This window comes from Cebus imitator, unplaced genomic scaffold, assembly GCF_001604975.1.
Source record: "Cebus imitator isolate Cc_AM_T3 unplaced genomic scaffold, Cebus_imitator-1.0 Scaffold223, whole genome shotgun sequence".
NCBI lineage: Eukaryota > Metazoa > Chordata > Mammalia > Primates > Cebidae > Cebus > Cebus imitator.
The window spans coordinates 1501351-1516821 of record NW_016107538.1 but is presented as its reverse complement, the minus strand read 5'-3'; the positions used below and the strand labels follow the sequence as shown (position 1 = coordinate 1516821).

At 53.1% G+C, this 15471-nt stretch overlaps 1 protein-coding gene across 2 annotated transcripts in view; it reads right to left on the bottom strand.

Annotated features, from left to right (window-relative positions):
* Positions 1 to 15471, bottom strand: part of LRRC75A (leucine rich repeat containing 75A) — a 49017-nt gene that overhangs the window by 10469 nt on the left and 23077 nt on the right. For both annotated transcript variants that reach the window (XM_017496822.2, XM_017496821.2), the window contains exon 2: positions 9026 to 9154. In XM_017496822.2, the coding sequence (XP_017352311.1) occupies positions 9026 to 9154 (129 nt within the window). The remainder of the gene's footprint in view (positions 1 to 9025; positions 9155 to 15471) is intronic.

The following is a 15471-nucleotide window of genomic DNA, read 5'->3' as shown; positions in this document are numbered from 1 at the left end:
GCTCTTGTTACCCAGGCTGGAGTGCAATGGCGCGATCTCGGCTCACCGCAACCTCCGCCTCCTGAGTTCAAGCAATTCTCCTGCCTCAGCCTCCCGAGTAGCTGGGACTACAGACGTGCGCCACCATGCCCAGCAATTTTTGTAGGGATCAGGCGGTCTGCCCAGCATCGCTTCTGGAACCACCCCAGGACAGAACGCTGCCAGTCCCCAAAGCTTCGAACTGAGCTCCTCAGCTGCAGCTCTTCCTTCAATCACTTCCCAGGATTTCCAAAATCTGGGCCAAAATCCCCCTCCACCCTCAGCCTGGGCAGCCAAACCTTTAAAGAAGAGAACAGAGGACAAAGGAGTGTCACTGCACAGCCATTGCCACAAGGGGGCAGCCACGCGCAGGGCGAGGCTCAGGGTGGACGTGGCTCTGCCGATATTGGGGAGAACTGAGGGAGCCTCAGTCTCCTCACTGGCCAGACAGGAGCAATAGCTATGGACACCTCACAGAGTTGCCTTGAGACCACAGTGAGCTGGTGTTCTCTCAGAAGTGAGAGTTCTCTTCTAAACTAACAACAGCCAACATGTATTGAGCAGCTGCAGAGAGCTTTGAACGAAAGGAGATTGGAAGGCCTCAGAAGCAAAGTTTTTCTGCCCTTCTGCTGCCCTCCTGTCTCTGGCCCTTCTTTTCCCCCAGAGCGAGACAGAGAAACCAGAATTCTTCTTCCCCAAGGCAGGTCACAGAAACTACAACCTCTCTCCTCAAAAGCAAGCCATAAAATTAGACAGGTCACTCTCCCTTCTATCTTGAAGACCATTCCAGAGTGGGAGGGAGGAACACTGCACAAGAGGCCAAGAAGAATCTGAGCAGACGGCCTTCCCGGGCACCCTTGGCCCATCACCATTAGATCACACCCTTTGTCCCGTTGCATTTCTACAAGCTGTGCACTCTTTACCAAACCTGAGTATAAAAACGGACAGCTAGCCGGGCGTGGTGGCTCATGCCTGTAATCCGAGGACTTTAGGAGGCCAAGGCGGGTGGATCACTTGAGGTCAGGAATTTGAGACCAGCCTGGCCAACATGACGAAACCCCGTCTCTACTGAAAATACAAAGAATTAGCTGGGTGTGGTGACAGGCACCTGTAATCCTAGCTACTTGGGAGGCTGAGGCAGGAGAATTGCTTGAACTTGGGAGGCAGAGGTTGCAGTGAGCTGAGATTGTACCATTGCACTCCCCAGCCTGGGCGACAGAGCGAGACTCTGGGGTCAAAACAAAACAAAACAAAAATAGCTTTCCCTGGGTTTTGGGGTCTTCATTTCTTTCTTTTCTTTTTTTTTTTGAGACGGAGTCTTGCCCTGTTACCAGGCTGGAGTGCAGTAGCACAATCTAGGCTCACTGCAACCTCTGCCTCCTGGGTTCAAGTGATTCTCCTGCCTCAGCCTTCTGAGTAGCTGGGATTACAGGTGTGCGTCACCATGTTCAGCTAATTTTTGTATTTTTAGTAGAGACAGGGTTTCACCATGTCTCTACTAACATTGGCCAGGATGGTCTCGATCTCTTGACCTCATGATCCGCCTGCGTTGGCCTCCCAAAGTGCTGGGATTACAGGCATGAGCCACCTCGCCTGGCCCTCTTTCTTTTTTTTTAAAGAGATGGGGGTCTCACTAAATTTCCTTTGCTGGTATTGAATTCCTGGCCTCACGTAATCCCTCTGCATCAGCCTCCAAAGTAGCTGGGACTAAGGGTCTTCATTTCTTTCTTTTTTCTTCCTTTATTTTTATTTTTAAATTTTAATTTCAACTTTATTTTAATTTTTAGAGATGGAGTCTCACTGTGTCATTGCCCAGTCTGGAATGCAGTGGCATGATCTCGGCTCACTGCAATCTCCGCCTCCCACGTTCAAACGATTCTCCAGCCTAAGCCTCTTGAGTAGCTGGGATTATAGGCACGTGCCACCACGCCCAGCCAACTTTTGCATTGTTTTAAGTAGAGACGGGGTTTCACCATGTTGGTCTGGTTGGTCTCAAACTTCTTTTTTTTTTTTAAAGATAGGGTTTAACCATGATGGTCAGGCTGGTCTTGAACTCCTGACCTCAGGTGATCCACCCACCTCAGCCTCCCAAAGTGCTAGGATTACAGGCGTGAGACACCACGCCCGGCTCAATTTTTATTTTTAAGACGGACATTTGCTCTTGGTGCCCAGGCTGGAGTGCAGTGGCACCATCTTGGCTCACTGCAAACTTTGCCTCCCAGGTTCAAGTGATTCTCCTGCCTCAGCCTCCCGAGTAGCTGGGATTACAGATATGCGCCACCATGCCTGGCTAATTTTATATTTTTAGTAGAGACGTGGTTTCTCCATGTTGGTCAGGCTGGTCTCGAACTCCCGACCTAAGATGATCCGCCCGCCTTGGCCTCCCAAAGTGCTGCGATTATAAGTGTGAGCCACCGCACCTGGCGTGTGTGTGTGTGTGTGTGTGCGCGTGCGCGCGTGTGTGTGTGTGTGTGTGTGTGACAGAGAGTCTTGCTCTGTGCCCAGGCTGGAGTGCAGTGGCGAGATCTGGGCTCACTGCAACCTCCGCATCCAGAGTTCAAGCGATTCTCCTGGCTCAGCCTCCCGAATAGCTAAGATTGCAGGCATGTGCCACCACATCCAGCTAACCTTTGTATTTTTTTTTTTAACGTATATTTTTTATAGCCCTGCACACCCGAGCTCTGACTCACAAGTGACTCGCCAGAGCTCTGGCGCCACAGGGCTAATCTTTGTATTTTTAGTAGAGACAGGGTTTCACCATGTTGGCCAGGTTGGTCTTGAACTCCTGACCTCAGGTGATCCACCGACCTCAGCCTCCCAAAGTGCTAGGATTATAGGCATGAGCCACTGCGCTTCACCTAAGGGTCTTCATTTCTGAAAGCTCCCATGTCATGTAAAACTTTGATTAAATAAATTTCTTATGCTTTTTCTCCTGTTACGCTGTCTCTGGTTATATGATTGTCAGCCATGACCCTTATGATAAGTGAGGAAAGGTACCATACCTTCTGCCTTACAAAGTCTTTTTTTTCCCCCTAAGATGGAGTCTTGCTCTGTCACCCAAGCTGGAGTGCAGTGGTGTGATCTTGGCTCACTGCAACCTCTACCTCCTGGGTTCAAGCGATTCTCCTGCCTCAGCCTCCCAAGTAGCTGCAATTACAGGCACCCGCCACCATGCCTGGCTAATTTTTGTATTTTTAGTAGAGACGTGTTTTCACCATGTTGGCCAGGCTGGTCTCAAACTCCTGACCTCATGATCTGCCCACCTCAGCCTCCCAAAGTGCTAGGATTAAAGGTGTGAGCCACCACACAAAGTCTTTTTCTTTTTTAAGACGGAGTCTTGCTCTGTCACCCAGGCTGGAGTGCAGTGGTGCAATCTCAGCTCAATGCAACCTCCACCTCCCAGATTCAAGTGATTCTCTTGCTTCGGCCTCCTGAGTAGCTGGGACTACAGGCACATGCCACCATGCCCGGCTACATTTTTTTGTGTTTTTAGTAGAGACGGGGTTTCACCATGTTGGTCAGGCTGGTCTCAAACTCCTGACCTCAAGTGGTCCACCCGGTTTGGCCTCCCAAAGTGCCCTACAAAGTCTTTATAGTCCCATACCTCCCTACAACCCTATGAGACAGGTATTACTAATATCCCCACTTTACAAATGAGGGAACTGGGACAAAAAGAACTGAAATAGATGGGCAAGGCTGCCCAGCTCGTAAGATGGAATCAGGATCTAAAGTCAGCTAGCTCTATGGCTCATGCCCCTACCACCATCTGCTGCCCTCCTTGTGAGAAATTCTATATTTGGGTTAGGTCAGTTCAAAGTGTTTCTATCATTTACAACCAGAAAAGCCTTCAGCAAGACTGTCTCATTTTTTCTCAACTCTTCCACTTTTCGAGAGCTCCTCCAAGGCTCCCTCCTGCAGAGAGAAGGACTAGGCAGGACTGGCCCAGAAGCGGAGGAGTAGGAAGGTGGGGAAGGGGGGAGGGAGAGGAGGAGGGAAAGGAGGAGGCAGATGAGCAGGAGGAAGAGGAAGGAGGAAGGGGAGGAGGAGGAAGGGGAGGAGGAAGGGGAGGAAGGAGGAGGAAGGAGAAGGGGAGGAAGATGAGGAGGAAGATGAGGAGGAGGAAGATGAGGAAGAGGAGGAGAAGGGGAGGAAGATGAGGAGGAAGATGAGAAGGAGGAAGATAAGGAAGGGAGGAGGAAGAGGAGGAGGAAAATGAGGAGGAGGAGGAGTAGGAGGAGCAAGAGGAGGAGGTGGAGGTGGAGGAGGAGGAACTGTCTTTCCTGAGTGGTTTCAATGTTGAGAAACAGCTGCCTCCCAGGTGCAGAGCAGACAAGTGCCCTGATGAAACCCTGGCCCAGAGCTCTGTGACAACAGGCACCATATGTCACATAGGTCCCGTGCAACCAGACCCTGACGTGGACTGGTCCAGAAGTGGGTGCTGACACAGTACAGCCAATTAGCCCTTTCCCTCGAAGCTGGACTTGACACTGAGCCACACATACCCTAACTCCCAGGGGCTGGAACCCTGAGAAGTTACCTGGAAGCCAGAGCCAGCCACATTCCCTACCATGTGGCACGGGGAAGAGCAGTCTGTGCAGAGGGAATGGAGAGGGAGGCAGCGTGGAGCAGGGAGGAGGGATGGAGGGCCTCTGCACCGTGCTTATCTGTAGTTCTAGCGCCTTGGTCTAACTTGGCTGCCTGTGGCCCCACAAGACCCCTCAGTATCTGCAGGACACACGTTCTTTCTCGCTGGAGCCAACCCACCTGTGCAGCATGATCTCATGCAGAAGGCTCAGTGGCTGTGTGCAGAATCAACTCACTGCAGCCCTCCCCACATCCCTGAAGAAGGCAGGAGTGGGATGTGGCACAGTCAAGGTGACTATGAGTGCAGGCCAGGGCAGCAGCCTCTCCAGACCTTCCCAGAGAGGCTGCCCAGGTCCTGGGGCAGAACGTGTTTGAGGGGCTTCTCATTAACCTGTCAGGAAAGATGACATGCGGACCTGCAGGCTGACCTGGGAGGGGTCCCAGCACCCGAGCCTACTCTGTCTCAGCCATCAGGCAGTGATACCACCTGCCATCTTCACTCCCCAGGCACCTCTGTAACTGCTCCAGGACCTGACAAGCACAGCTCTCCACTGCCCTCCATTCACCTGAGGTCAGGAGTTCGAGACTAGACTGGCCCACATGGTGAAACCCCATCTCTACTAAAAATACAAATAATTAGCTGGGCGTGGTGGTGGGCGCCTGTAATCCCAGCTACTTGGGAAGCTGAGGCAGGAGAACGGCTTAAACCCGGGAGGCAGAGGTCACAGTGAGCTGAGATGACACCACTGCACTCCAGCCTGGACAACAGAGCAAGGCTCTGTCCCCGCCCCCCCCCCCAAAAAAAAAAAGAAAGAAAGAAAGAAAAAGAAAAGAAAAAAACAAAGGCATCATGGCTTCTATATGATCACCTGTTGTGGGATAGGCCAGCTGCCACGGTTCAAGGACACTCAAGCAGTCCCATGGACAGGCTATGGGGCGAGTGTGCCGCCTTGCTTGGAAGTGGACCTGCCAACTTCTGTTAAGCCTTCTGATACTTGCAGCCCCGACCCATGTCTTGAGAGACCCAAAGCTGAGCTACCTAGCTCAGCCGCCCCTGCAATCCTGACTACAGAGAGTATAACAATAAACATCTGTTGTTTTAAGCCACTAAGTTCTGGTAATTTGATATACGGCAATGGATAACGCAGCGTGGTTCCAGGCCACGTGTTCTCACCCTGCCTCTGACAGTACGGCTTGCCCTCCTGTGAAACGGCTTCCCAGTGCGGCTGTCTTTGGATGTCTCAACATCCCTTGTTGATTTCCTTTATCCTGTCCTCAACCCTTTACTAAACTCTCTTCAAATTTCACAAGGGAACATGTCGCCTGCTTCCTGCCTGGTGCAGAATGGAACTGTGAACAAGACAGACACTCTTCCCTTCAGAGTTTATATTCTAGTGGGGAAAACACAATAAATTAGCCAACAAATAAATAAGCAAGATAATTTCAGAGACCAGTAAGTAAAACGGAGAAATGAATGGAAAAATAAATGGGGCTCAAGACAGGCAGATCAGTAGCCTACCTTAGGCAGGCTTGTCAACAAAGGCCTCTTAGAGGCTGGAGGCTCAGTCTGAACTCAGCAGAAGGAAGCTCAGACAGAGGAGGCTGGAGCAGTCAGAGGAAGCAGTGAAGTTCCTAAGGTAGGAGAGGGTGTGGAGGTGTCAGGAGCAGAGAGGAGGGAGGCCCACAAGCTAAAGCAGAGCCCGCAGGGTGGCAAGTGGGAGAGGGGAGCTCAGGAATTCAGGCAAAGCCAGATGAGGAGTCTGGGTTTTAATTAAGCCACAGCACAGCCCCTCACTGAAGGATTTTGAATCTCTGGACCCATAACGTGGGAACTTCTCAGATGCAAATTGCTCTGAGCAGGACGTCTTGGTCAGCCCCGAGTCAGCTCAGAGAGCTGGGATGGATGGAGAGGGGCTGCTCCTCTGACCAGCTTGGGGACCTCCCACCCTGCCTCATCCAGAGAGCCTCACTTGCCACATGGGCATGAAAGGGGCCGTCAGGTCTCTGGTCCTCAGCAGGGCTGACCCACTCTGGCTGGCCCTGGCTCTGTTTTGAGGAAAACAAAGTCCAGGTAATTAAGTGGTTTGAGAAGGGTTACACCATGCAATGGACTGAAAGTTTGTATTTCCCAAAATTCGTCTGTTAAAACCTAATCCCCCGGTGATGGTATTCGGAGGTGGGGCCTTTGCGAGGTGATGGGTGGGGGTGGAGCTCTCACAATGGGATTAGTGCTCCTTTGCCCATTTCCTGCCATGTGAGGACACAAGAAGGTAACTGTCTGCATCCCAGAAAAAGGTCCTCGCCAGTCGCCAACCAGGCTGGCACCCAGATCTCAGACTTCCCGCCTTTACAAGTGTGTGAGATAAATTTCTACTGTTTATAAGCCTCCCAGTCTATGATAATTTGTTACAGTCACCTGGATGGACCATGACAACCCAGGTATGCACTGCCCCCACCCTGCCCCGCCCCTACCCAGATGGAAAGGAAAGATCAGAGGGAAGGAGTTCCCGCCCCTCCTCCGGGCCTTGCCTGGCCCTGTCTCACAGGGTCTGACCATGGCCTTTACCCACTCCCTGGCCTCTCTTTTTTTTGTTACTGGAGCCTGCCTCTCTCTCTCTGAGTGGGTGGGTCCTTCTCCCCACACAGACCTTCCGTGAGGCATCCTGTGAGGGGGAAGGTGGGGAAGGGTGGGGTCTCAGCTGCTCCCACCAGGCCCCTCCTCTGCCCCCGTGGGCACTGATGACTCAGGGAACTCGGGCCTGTGTCCCGCCCAGCTCTGGGTTACTGCATGGGCCCAGATCACACCTGTGGTTCTCCTTCGAGGTGTAACCTTGCTCAGATCACTGGATTACCTGAATTTTGTTTTCCTCAACTCAAAGGTGTGCATAAATATAGCCCTATTTCTTTTTTGTTTTTTTGAGAGCCCCATCACCTTTCACCCTCTCCTCTGTGAGCGACTCGATTCCCGCTCTAGGAAAGGCAGGGTCTGGCACCCGCAGGGCCTCCTCGCAGGCCTGACTCCCGTCCCTTCCCCTCTGCCCAGGCAGGACCAGGTGGAACTGAATGAGAGGTGTCGGAGGCGTCGGCCCCAGCCAGCTCCCCATAGCTCCTGGCACCAGTCAGGCCTCCAGGCTCCCTCATCACCAGCTTTCCTTCCCCTCCCATTGGGCCCGGTATCCCTGCCTTCTGCAGTGCTGCGATCTGGCCCTGGCCAGCTCCCAGCCCTCCATGGCTGAGCCCCACTTCAGAGCCTTTGCACCAAGTAGTCCCAGAGTCAGAGAGAAGGCTCTCAACAAAGCGCAGATGGAGCTCAGCCCCAGGAAATGCCTTTCCAGAGCAAGGCTCCAGCTCACTGTAGGACCACAGTCAAATCTGTGCCCGGGCCGAGCGAGGGTTGGGCTTGGGAACCATCTTACTCTTGGCCCAGATCCTACATCAAAAGGAAGAGCTTCCCTCCCGCACCCCTTGGTCCTGCTCTGGTTTCCTGATTGCCAGGGGGGAAGCACTTCTTTTGGAAGCCACTGGAAATTGAGCCACGAGACAGAAAAATTCAAAGCAACAGAGAAGCACTCAAGTGTGAAAATGGCCCTGCCCGGCCCTCCCTTCCCAACAGCTCCAGCTGCATAGCCCTGGGGAAGCTTAGACCTAAGCTGCAGGAATGGGGCAGAACTTCCCATCCAGGAGGGGCTGAGCTGCAGATCTGGAGCCTGGAGAGCCAAGGACCTTTCCTGGAGAGCCATGGACCTTTCCCTTCCGAGCTCCAGGGCAAGGCAGGAAAGGACATGAGCGAAGGGGAGGATGTCAAAGAACATTCAGCCTCAGAGGTGAAGACATCTGGGAGTGGTGGGGACTGAGGCAAAGTGGACATCCCCTTGCAGGGCCACGGCCAGCCTTCTATGACACCTTAGTGCAAACAGGTTTACCTCCAGGGGACACCGGCTTGCACCAGGGCTCACGATTTGGTGGGTAGAGAGAGGGCTGGATTTGAACTTTCCCCTGCCTCCCCCCACCCCGCCACCTCTCTGTATGCATGTTTTTGTACAAGGTACAACCTATACAACTGTATGTGGTGGCCTTGGCCCATGTAACAGGGATGGCTACTTAGCTGCAGCCCTGCAGAAATGAGGGCTTCAAGTTGCTGGAACTTCAGTTTTTCAAGGGCAGCTGAATATAGGGATCATGTGAAAAACTCTGGTTTTTAAGTGTTGGCAGTGAATTCACACCCCCTGGGCCAAACAAAACCAATTTGTGCTGGTGGCGCCAAGGGAGAGCACCTCAGGCTCTTGGTGCCTGAAGGATTGGCTTATCCTCCTTGGGCCTGGGCAATGTCTGCCAGTCCTCCTTGGGCACAGAGCTGCTCTGCCCAGAAAGGCACCCACGGCACACCCCAGGACCTGGCTGGCTTGGACCACAGCTGCCTTACCGGCTTGGGACAGTGGATGTAGCGTGCCAGGCTGATGATGAGGTCATGTGTGATGGGGTCCACCAGGTTCCGGAAGCTGGCATAGCGATACAGAACGTCATCCAGCGAGGTCGACTCCATGCCCAGGTCCTGCAAGAGCAAAGGATGCCCAGAGGTCAGGGCTGGCTGTCCCACCCAGCTCACCCAGCATCCCCAGAAGTAGGCACAGGCCACTGGAGTGACTCTGCCTTGCAGAGCCCCAGCGGGAGTGTCTGCAGAACTTCCCTCGGGCTGGGGCAGGCCCTGCCTGTTTGTCTTGACCTCCGAGCTGAGGAAGAGGGTGGACTGGCCTCTGCAGGCTCTGCAGTTTCTGCAGGTCCTCGCTTGTGGCCCTCTCCTAGCACAGCCCCTGACCTTTGTCTCTCTGGTTTTCCAGGGGAGGAAGCCAAGGGTAGCCCACTGCGGTGTGAGCAGCTGCTTCTCCATCATGGCAAAATTTGGAATTGGCAAAACTGCCTTGTTTTTTAAATTTCATTATTTTTTTAAGACAGGGTTTCACCATGTTGGCCAGGCCGGTCTTGAACTCTTGACCTCAGGTGATCCACCTGCCTCGGCCTCCCAAAGTGCTGAGATTACAGGTGTGAGCCACCGCGCCTGGCCCAAAACTGCCTTATGACAGGATGGTTTATTGATATTTATTTGTGTTTTCTTCCTGCTTCTGATGTTATTTGTACTGCTTCTTCTGTAGCTGATGCAGCCCCAGTGTTCTTTTGCCTTGGGGGTTTCTGAGTGGTGGGATTCTAAGGAAAGCCTGCCAGGCACCCAGAGGGAAACCCCACCAGGACTCCCTGAGAAAGTTACTGAGTGGAGTCCTCCCTCTCCGACGGGAGGCAAGGGCCACCAAGTGTGACAGGGCCGCAGCAGAAACCGCTGGAGCAGGGCTTCCTTGGGTCTGAGGGAGGGATCAGGTTTGGAGGCTCAGAAAACACCACCCCAGAAAATGGCACCCTGGCACCTGAGGAGGCAGCCGACGCAGGAAAGTCTCTCTGAGTGCTGTTCTCCCCTGAAGCAGGCCCTGAAAAATCCTGTGACCTTCCTCTAAAGTAGGTCATGAGACCCCTGAGCTTAAAATGGAGTGATCTGCTTTGGAGAAGGAAGGAAACGTGATGCGCCTGCCCTGGGGTGGGGACTGTGCTTCATGCCACTCCATGTGAAAGGGGTGGGCACAACTGCTCCCTTTCCTCAAGGGCACCCCCTCCAATTTCTGCCATCCTTGGGTATGATCCGCACTGCGGTCCCTGCCCCCAGTTTGGTGCCTTGCACAGACCAGGCAATGATGACATTCCCATCTGGGGACTGTCCTCACACCATCCTGGGGAACAAGAGGCATCCCTGGGTCGGGGGGGAAAGGAGGCCCACCCACTGCGGGCTGTCCTCACTCTGGGACTCCCACAGCTGCCCCAGCACAGCCCAGAGGAGAAAGGCTCCCAGCCAAGATGGCTAGGGTCCAGCACCCTGGGGACGGGACATCTGGGCTGGGAATGTGTGGGTGACCAGCTGAGTTTCCTCCTTGTCATTTTGTTTGTAGTCTAAACTTTTAAAATAACTTTCCCACGTGATTCTTAGAAATCCCTGGAAGGCAAGCAGGCTGGACATCGTCATACGCTGTCTACAGATGGAGACACCAAGGCCCACGCCTTCTGTGCTGTTGGGATTTCAGGAAGGTTGGAGGCGGGGCGCGGCCTCAGCCTTAGGCCTGCTCTGCAGATCGCACTGCTCTTATTGGTCAAGGGATGGTGAGAGGGTGGGTGAGCTGGGCAGATGGAGGGCAGGGACGGGCTCTGTGGTCTGGCAGCTGACATTGCTACAAGCAAATAGTCTTTGCTGGGGGCTCTGGAGGACCTGAGTGTCATGCCCAGGGGTGGGAGGAGCTTCCTGAGGGGCACCCCCTTGGAGCCCACCTGCGAGCTGGGTCCTACCTGCATTGGTGAGGGGGCACTCTGCCCCCACCCTCATTATAGCTTCATTCATGCTTCAATGAGGACACAAGAGACCAGTTGTGAGGACTGTGTTTTCCATGTGGCAAGAATTAACCTTGGAGGCAGACTGTCAGGACCTGTGCCAGGTTTGCTGGGAACCAGGACCTGGGGGCTCAAGGTCTGGTATGGATGCAGTCATGGGAGGCTTCTGAAGCACTGGCCGGTGCAGGTTCTAGAGCTGCACCCCCTTGTAGAAGCAGGGGCAATACTCGCCTTTGACCTCTGGCCCTGACCTGGCTTTTTCAATCCCTCAGCCAGGGCTGTGTCCTGAAGCAAACAACCTGACATTGCTAAGCCTCAGTTTCATCATCTGAGAAATGGGGACAGTGACCCCAGCATCACAAGGAGGTAATGGAAAGACTAAGCAATACACGTAAAGTCTCTGGCAGGGAAGAGAGGAAGCTGCAGTGCTCTTTCTACTTCATTTCTGACCACTCTTCCCTGGAACGCCCGTCCTCCCCTTCTGCAGGGGTTCTCAGTCTCCTGGACCACAGACCCATTTGAGAATGTGTCAAAAGCCACGAGCTCTCTCCCTAGAAAAATGCGGAAATCAGGGGCTGGGCAGGGATCTGGGCACACAGAGTCCAGGCTGGCCTCATGGTCAGGAGGGTGTGTTGGAACTGTGTGGACACGAGAGACCCCAGTACACAAACTATCACCCACTAATGTGCAAAATCACAGCCCCGCCCTCCGTGGGTGCAAGGAGGCTGGGGACACAGGAGAGCTGAAACGCAAAGGGCTTGTGTTCTGCGGTCTCAGAGGGCCTGAGTGGGGACGGGGAGCTGGGAAAGGAGGGCAGATCAGGTGGAAACAGAAGGGTGGTTATTCCCAGCATCAGAGGCTAGACTGGAGGCCACGTGGCCAGAGGAGGCCAGAGGCATGGAGTTATTTTTCTTTTACAGTCCGTCGAGCAGGCTGGGCTGCTCCTCTGTGGTTGGTGACTTAATGCTAGCCTCTGTCCCTCCTCTGTTTTGCTCCTGGGCACCCTTCTCCTCTGTGAGCACCCCTGGCACCTAGTGGTCTCCCTGTTATGGCTGTCCCTGCTGTCTGTCGGTGAATGACCCTGGGAAATAGCACTGGGTTTTAGGCCCTGACCAGCCCCAACTCACTGTAAGTCTGTGGCAAGAGACTTCCCTCTTAGGATCCATTTCTCCATCTGTGAAATGGGCAGATGAACTGCACTAGTGATTGTTAAAGTGTGTTCCAAGATCTTGGGGCTGAGGGTTGGGGGCTGGGGTGGACAAGAGGGAGGTGAGAGGAGCCAGCAGGGCTGCGGGCTGCGGCTCTTACAGAGCAGCTCCTGGTTACAGACAGACAGACAGACAGACGAATGCAGCTCTCTTCCAAAGAGAAGCTTGAAAGCTCTGGACTAGATGGCTGCCTGGGCTTCTTGCATTCCTACCGGCCCTGCCCCATCTTCCTGGACCCCCTACATCTCCAAGCCAGTCTAGGCTGTGCCTGGAAGGAGCAAGAAAATCCCAGATGCCAACCCAGGAGGCTGGGCAGGGCTGTGAAGATGCCAAATGTCCTCTCTGGAGCCCACGCTCCCGCTATTTCCCGTGCTGTCCCCCTGGGCGCCCAGCTGCTGACTGTGGCTCCGCCTCTCTGGAGTGCTGTCTGGGTTCCTGAGGTTGTTGCTTGGGAGGGGAAAAGGCGTGTAGACACAGGATGGGGAGGGAAGGAGGAGGGTCTCCCAGAAAGGCAGCTCAGGGTCACTGTGAGTCACGCCAACGCTGGCCCACCCTGTGAATTCCAGATGGGTGGGGCTCCCCAAGGTCCCAGGGCTACAACAGGGAAAGCCAGAGAGAGGCTGGCCAAAGGCCATGGCACACATTATTGCTTTACTGCTTTATTTCGACCCCACCTAGGTCCACAGGATGCTTGTGCTAACTGAGGGCACTTCATAGTCCTGAGGACCTTGGGCCACTTCCTGCCTCCTTGATGTCCTCTCCATGCCCCCTCCCCAAGCCAGGTTCTTGGGGAAGATGGTGTCACCAGGTGCTGGGACTACCCCAGGGACTGGGTGTGAGGGAGAAGAGTTCACCAGATCCTCAGGTGTCTCAGGAGGCTGCAGCCGGGGCCACAGCCCTGGGAACAGGCTCCTCTCTGACTCTGCGCCCATGGCCTGCCCTCGCTCTCAGGAAGACACAGAATGGGAGGAGGCACCGGGGGCCTGCTGCATGTGCCAGGGAAGCGGAAGAATCAGATCCGGGTGTGGTCCCTGCAGCTCCTCCTGTGCACTGCACTAGTCTTGGAGGGGCTGGTCCATCCTAAAAAGCACGAGGCATTGAGGACGATCCTATTTTCCTCATGATGGGTCTAACGGTGCCACCTCTAGGAACTGTGCCTGTGGACAGTTCCTCATCGGGACGTCTGGGAACACCAGCAGGTGCGTCTGAGTCACTGCTGGTGGGGAGTGACACTCGGAGAGTGTGGCTGAGTCACTCTTGGCTCCCTACTGAGCTGCCCGACCCAGCACAGGGCAGCACATGGCATCTCAAAGAAATGGGCCCTCCATGACTGGAGCTTGGATAACCAGGGGACAGATGGCTATTAATGGGGAGAGATGACAGGCTTGGGAATAGAGGTGCGTGTTTCCAAAAAGTGAGCAGAGATTCACACAGGGTGGTTAGAATGCCATTTCTCAACGTGTGGTCTGTAGACTTTGGGGAAGCACCCTTAAGACCATTTTAGGGGTGCTGTGGGGACCTCTTTTCCAATGACATATCTATGTGATGCCAGATTTTCTTCATAGATGTCAATCAAAACAGTCTGTCACAAGACCCAATGCGAAAGCAGGTCTGATAATTCAGCTGTCTTCTAGAAAGTGAGACATTAAAGAGAGTCACAAAAATGGGGAGCAACGCCACTCTCCTCACTTGGCCTTTCTTTTCCTTTGGAAAATATGGTTATTTTCATAAAAATTTATTTCTTCACTTGTGAACTTATTATTTATTTTATTTTGAGTCAGTGTCTCGCTCTTTCGCCCAGGCTGGATTGCAGTGCTGCGATCATAGCTTACTGCAAACTTGAACTCCTGGGTTCGAGCAATCCACCTGCTTCAGCCTCCAGAGTAGCTGGGACTCCAGGCATGAGACACTACAGGCGTCTGCTATTCCTGTTTTAGATGTGAAAATGACCCCATGAGTGGTAACAGCTGGCATTTTGCATTTGGATTTGCACACGTGTGCACCGAGTGTGCGTGCTCACTGCCACGCACCTGATGATGCCTCCCCACAGCTGGACTGGGACCTTTGCCCTGCGCAGTAGGAAACTCACCCAGTGCATGTGCCTCCCAGGAGGAACACACAGATGCTTTCTCTTCTTTGCTCTGGCCTGCCTGAGATTTCCCTCATGTTGATGACACACCTGAAGACAACCTGGCTCAACAGAAACTCCCTGCAAAATATCGCAGACAGACTTGGCTACCCTCTGATTTTCAGCCCTGGCACTTGCAGGGCTGTCCTTGCCACTAAACCCCACTGTGCCTCCTGGACAGCCCCAGCACACTGTCCCCTTCCTAGGAATATCAGTTCAGCATACAGGAGGCCTCTGAAGCAACTGATTTCTCTGCAGCAACTTCTCCAAGTCCCCAAAGGGGCATCCCATTCATGACATCGCTCAAACTCCTAAAATTCCTTCCCTGTATCTTTCTTGCTACTCCAGCCATCCCTCACTTTCTCATTTTCACCCTCAAAACCTAGCCTAAATCTTTCTAATTCAAATAAACTTAACTTCTCTGGCTAATCCAGTTCTCAGATCCAGAAAGTCCTGTGAAATCCCAGAAAATAACAAGGGTTGGCAAGGATGTGGAGAAACTGGAACCTCTGTGCACTGCTGGTAGGAATGCAAAATGGTGCAGCCACCATGGAAAATGGTATGGCAGTTCCGTAAAAAGATTAAACACAGAATTGCCATATGATCCAGCAATTCCACTCTTGGGAATATATACCCCAAAGAACTGAAAGAAGGCATTCAGAGAGCAGCTATGTTTCCAGCAGCATCATTCATAGTAGCCAAAAGGCAGAAACGATCCAAGCAACCATCAACAGATGAATGGGTACATGAAGTGTGGTCTAGCCATGCGATAGAATATTAGTCAGCCTTAAAAACGAGGGAGATTCCAAAACATGCTACAGCATGCTGAACCTTGAGGACACAAAGAGAAATAAGTGAAATAAGCCAGACATAAAAGGACAAATATTGTCTGATTTCACTCATACGAGGTACGTAGACCAGTTAATTCATAGGGACAGAAAGTAGAATTGTGGTACCAGGGGCTGGGGGGAGGGGAAGGAGGAGTTGCTGTTTAATGAGGACATGGTGTCAGTTTTGCAAGATGAGTTCTGGAGCTCAGTTGCACAACAGTGTGAATGTACTTAACACTACTGAGCTGTATGCTTAAAAATGGTTGAGATAGTAAATTTT